We start from the raw sequence: 5003 nt of genomic DNA, 5'->3' as shown, positions 1-5003 counted from the left end.
AGGTGTATACCTACAGCAAACCACCATGGCAGGTGTATACCTACAGCAAACCACCATGGCACGTGTATACCTACAGCAAACCACCATGGCAGGTGTATACCTACAGCAAACCACCATGGCACGTGTATACCAGTGTAACAAACCTGCACGTTCTGTACATGTATCCCAGAACTTAAAGTATAATAATAATAATAATAATAATAATAGTAATAAAACTTTTTGGGAGCAGAAAAAAAAAGATCAAGCTTAGTACACCGTTAACAGAAACAATTAGTTAATGCAAGTTTCATAGACCAAGAGTGAACATAGACATGAGAAGGTAACATTTAACATACCCTTAAAAGAACAATTAATTCACCCCACCCCAACAGGAATGAACACAACTTTAATGAATGAAACAGAACACACAATGCTAGTTTTAAAAGGTTAATACAACATTAAAGAACAAGAATTCATATAGCTTGTTTTTTTTTTAGACCAAGTCTCGCTCTGTCTTCCAGGCTGGAGTGCAGTGGTGCGATCTCAGCTCACTGCAACCTCTGCCTCCCGGGTTCACACCATTCTCCTGCCTTAGCCTCCTGAGCAGGTGGGATTACAGGCATGCACCACCACCACACCTGGCTACTTTTTGTATTTTTAGTGGAGACGGGGGTTTCACTGTGTTGGCCAGGCTGATCTCGAACTCCTGACCTCAAGTGATCTGCCTGCCTCGGCCTCCCAAAGTGCTGGGATGACAGGTGCGAGCCATCACGCCCGGCCTAATCTAGGTTTAATAGAAAAGATGCTAATACAAGCTTAGTAGAATAAACTTGATGCAGACTCAGTGTAACAAGCAGTCAATGCAATCTTAACCAAACAGGAATTAATAACAGCTTAACAAAAAAGGTAATACCACCTGAATAGAATACATCTTAATACAAGCTTCGTAAGAACAAGCACTCATAAAACCTTAATAGACTAACCTAACATACCCTAAATAGAGCAATTAATTAATACAAATAAAACAAGAGCTAAGACAACCTTAATACAATTAACAGAATAACAACCATAAAATCTTAACGAAACAAGTTAACACAATCTTAATAGAATTATTGTTAATCCAATCTTAATAGAATAAAACTTTCTCTACCCTGAACAGAAAAATTTAGTTCATACAAAATTATTAGAACAAGAGCTGCTGGACGTCACACCTGTCATCCCAGCACTTTGGGAGGCTGAGGCAGGTGGATCACTTGAGGTCAGGACTTCAAGACCAGCTGGGCCAACAAGGAGAAACCCCGTCTCTACTACAAATACAAAAATTAGCTGAGCATGGTGGTGCATGCCTGTAATCCCAGCTACTTGGGAGGCAGAGGCAGGAGAATCACTTGAACCCGGGAGGCGGAGGTTGCAGTGAGCTGAGATCGTGCCCCTGTACTCCATCCAGCCTGGACGACACAGTGAGACTGTCTCAAAAAGAGATAGAGAGGACCATGCCTGGTGGCTCATGCCTGTCATCCCAGCACTTTGGGAGGCTGAGGAGGGTGGATCACTTGAGGTCAGGAGGTCCAGACCGCCCTGGCTAACATGGTGAAACCCCGTCTTTACTAAAAATATAAAAGTTAGCCAGGGATGGTGGGACAGGCCTGTAATCCCAGCTACTCGGGAGACTGAGGCAGGAGAATCGCTTGAACCTGGGAGGCGGAGGTTAGGGTGAGCTGAGATCGCGCCACTGCACTCCAGCCTGGGTGATGCAGTGGGACGTCATCTCAAAATAAATACATAAATTAATATAAATAAATACATAAATAAAATGCCTGTTTTCCATAGTGGTGCAACCTCATTGGACTCCATCTCAAAAAAAAAAAAAAAAAAAAAGAAAGAAAGAAATGAATAAAAATATAAATAAAACAATGCCTTCCTCCCCAGCCTGCCCTGCTATGGGGTATTTCTATGACTATGGGTTCCCAGGGTCAGGCTGAGCGCTGACCTTTTTTTTCTGCTCCTGCTCCAAGGTTCTCTTCGCCGCTTGCGAACTGGGGGTGTTCGACCTTCTCGCCGAGGCCCCAGGGCCCCTGGACGTGGCAGCAGTGGCTGCAGGTGTGGAGGCCAGCTCCCACGGGACAGAGCTCCTGCTGGACACCTGCGTGTCCCTGAAGCTGTTGAAAGTGGAGACGAGGGCAGGAAAAGGTGAGCACACGGGCGTTTTGAAGGAGGCATTTTAAGCGGGTCACCCTCTGCAGCCCATGTGTTCTGTAAAAAGCCAGACCGTCTCCATCCCAGCTAACACCGTGAAACCCCATTTCTACTAAAAAAAAAAAAAAACAAAACGTTAGCCGAGTATGGTGACGGGCGCCTGTCTTCTCAGCTACTCGGGAGGCTGAGGCAGGAGAACGGCGTGAACCCGGGAGGCAGAGGTTGCAGTGAGCCGAGATCGCGCTGCTGCACTCCAGCCTGTGTGACAGAGCGAGATTCCGTCTGTATTTGCAGGTGTGGTTTGTGTCACAGCTACTGAGTTCTGCCCTGGGGACGTCAAAGCTGCCAGAATGCCAGGCCCAGGCTGGGGGATTCCTTGAGCCCAGGAGTTTGAGAGCAGCCTGGGCCATGTAGCAAGACCCCATTTCTAAAAAAGACAGAAAAATTAACTGGGAGAGGTGGTATACACCTGTGGTCCCAGCTATTCAGGAGGTTGAGACAGAAGAATTGCTTGAACCCAAGAGGCAGAGGTTGCAGTGAGCTGAAATTGCGCCATTTCTCTCCAGCCTGGGCAACTGAGCAAGACTGTATCTCAAATAATAATAATAATAATAATAATAATAATAATACAAAAACGAACTGGGAGTCGTGGTACATGCCTGTGGTCCCAGCTACTCAGGAGGCTGAGGCAGGAGGATTGTTTGAGCCTAAGAGTTCGAGGCTTCAGGGAGCTGTGGTCATACCGCTACACTCCAGCCTGGGCAACAGAGCAAGGTCCTGCGTCAAAACAAAACAAAACAAAAAACAAAACCGTACACACACAAAAAAACAGCCAGAGACATTATGCAAATGATGGGGTTTCTTTTTTTTCTTTTTTTTCTTTTTTTTGAGGCGGAGTTTCACTCTGTCCCCAGGCTGGAGTACAGTGGTGAGATCTTGGCTCCCTGCAACCTCTGCCTCCCGGGTTCAAGCGATTCTCCTGCCTCAGTCTCCTGAGTAACTGGGACTAGAGGCATGAGCCGCGACATCTGGTAATTTTTGTATTTTTAGCAGAGACGGGGTATCAGCATGTTGGCCAGGCTGGTGTCAAACTCCTGACCTCAGGTGATCCACCTGCCTCGGCCTCCCAAAGTGCTGGGATTACAGGAGTGAGCCACCATGCCTGGCCCCCTCGCCCTGTTTTTGAGACAGAGTGTTGCTCTGTTGCCCAGGCTGGACTGCAGTGGCGCGATCTCGGCTCACTGCAACCTCCGCCTCCCAGGTACAAGCGACTCTCCTGCCTCAGCCTCCCCAGTAGCTGAGATGACAGGCACCCGCCACCTGGCCAGGCTAGTTTTTGTATTTTTAGTAGAGACAGGATTTCGCCCTGTTGAGTAGGCTGGTCTCGAACTCCTGACCTCAGGTGATCCACCCGCCTCGGCCTCCCAAAGTGCTGCGATGACAGGCGTGAGCCACCGTGCCTGGCCTCAATAAGTTATTTTAGACGCTGGGGAAATGTAATGTATGTTTCCTCTCGTGGTTCAACTGCGTTTGTACTTCCTCCACCCAAAACTCCCGATGGGATTTGTCTAAACTGAACCCGACAGGGGTACCAGCTGCCCCGGGTCACTTTTGAGCCTTTCTCAGAAGGCCCCAGCTGTGCGGGTGTTGGCGCTCCCAGGCAGGAATCATGTGGAAATCACCATGTTGGTGAGCTGGGGAGCGTCCACCGGTAGGGACTCGGAATCTCACTGCTTTTTCCCTGTTCTTTTTTATGTGTTTCAGCTTTCTATGAAAACACAGAGCTGTCCAGCGCCTACCTGACCAGGGTCAGCCCAACGTCACAATGCAGCCTGCTGAAGTACCTGGGCAGGACCAGTTACGGGTGCTGGGGCCACCTGGCAGATGCGGTGAGGTGAGGGGCTGCATCCAGGCGGTACCCCTGGGGGGCTGGTGAAGGGGCATTGGAGGAGGTGAAAGGGAAGTTTTTTTTTTTTTTTTTTTTTTTTTGAGACGGAGTCTCGCTCTGTCACCCAGGCTGGAGTGCAGTGGTGCAATCTCGGCTCACTGCAAGCTCTGCCTCCCGGGTTTACGCCATTCTCCTGCCTCAGCCTCCCGAGTAGCTGGGACGACAGGTGCCCGCTACCACGTCCAGCTAGAGACGGGGTTTCACCATGTTAGCCAGGATGGTCTCGATCTCCTGACCTCTGGTGATCTGCCCGCCTCCCAAAGTGCTGGGATTATAGGCGTGAGCCACCGCACCCAGCCTTTTACAAAAAAAAAAAATTATTTATTTATTTTTTGAATGGAGTCTCGCTCTGTCGCCCAGGCTGGAGTGCAGTGGCACCATCTCACCTCACCCAGCCTGAAATGGCAGATTTCTTGCAAAACCAAACATGGCATTGCTAGAGTTGCTTACTTAGAGCAGACAGTAGAAATCACCTGGTGTGGCTGGGTGTGGTGGCTCACGCCTGTCATCCCAGCACTTTGGGGGGCCGAGGTGGACAGATCACTTGAGGTCAGGAGTTTGAGACCAGCCTGGCCACACAGTGAAACTTCCGTCTCTACTAAAAATACGAAAATTAGCCGGGCGTGGTGGCGGGCGCCTGTAGTCCCAGCTACTCGGGAGGCTGAGGCAGGAGAATCGCTTGAACTTGGGAGGCGGAGGTTGCAGTGAGCTGAGATTGTGCCGCTGTATTCCAGCCTGGGTAACAGAGCAAAAATTCTGTTTCAGAAAGAAAGAGAGAGAGAGAGGAAGGAAGGAAGGAAGGAAGGAGAGAGGAAGGAAGGAAGGAAGGAAGGAAGGAGAGAGGAGGGAAGGAAGGAAGGAGAGAGGAAGGAAGGAAGGA

At 49.2% G+C, this 5003-nt stretch overlaps 1 protein-coding gene across 1 annotated transcript in view; it reads left to right on the top strand.

Annotated features, from left to right (window-relative positions):
• ASMT (acetylserotonin O-methyltransferase) overlaps nt 1–5003 on the top strand; it is a 34078-nt gene that overhangs the window by 2853 nt on the left and 26222 nt on the right. The window contains exons 2-3 of the mRNA XM_017854238.1: nt 1995–2169; nt 3940–4069. Coding sequence (XP_017709727.1) covers nt 1995–2169; nt 3940–4069 — 305 coding nt within the window. The remainder of the gene's footprint in view (nt 1–1994; nt 2170–3939; nt 4070–5003) is intronic.

Source organism: Rhinopithecus bieti, unplaced genomic scaffold, assembly GCF_001698545.2.
Source record: "Rhinopithecus bieti isolate Rb0 unplaced genomic scaffold, ASM169854v2 scaffold_38008, whole genome shotgun sequence".
Classification (NCBI taxonomy): Eukaryota; Metazoa; Chordata; class Mammalia; order Primates; family Cercopithecidae; genus Rhinopithecus; species Rhinopithecus bieti.
Note: the sequence above shows the minus strand (reverse complement) of the source record. Positions and strands in the feature narration are given on the sequence as shown.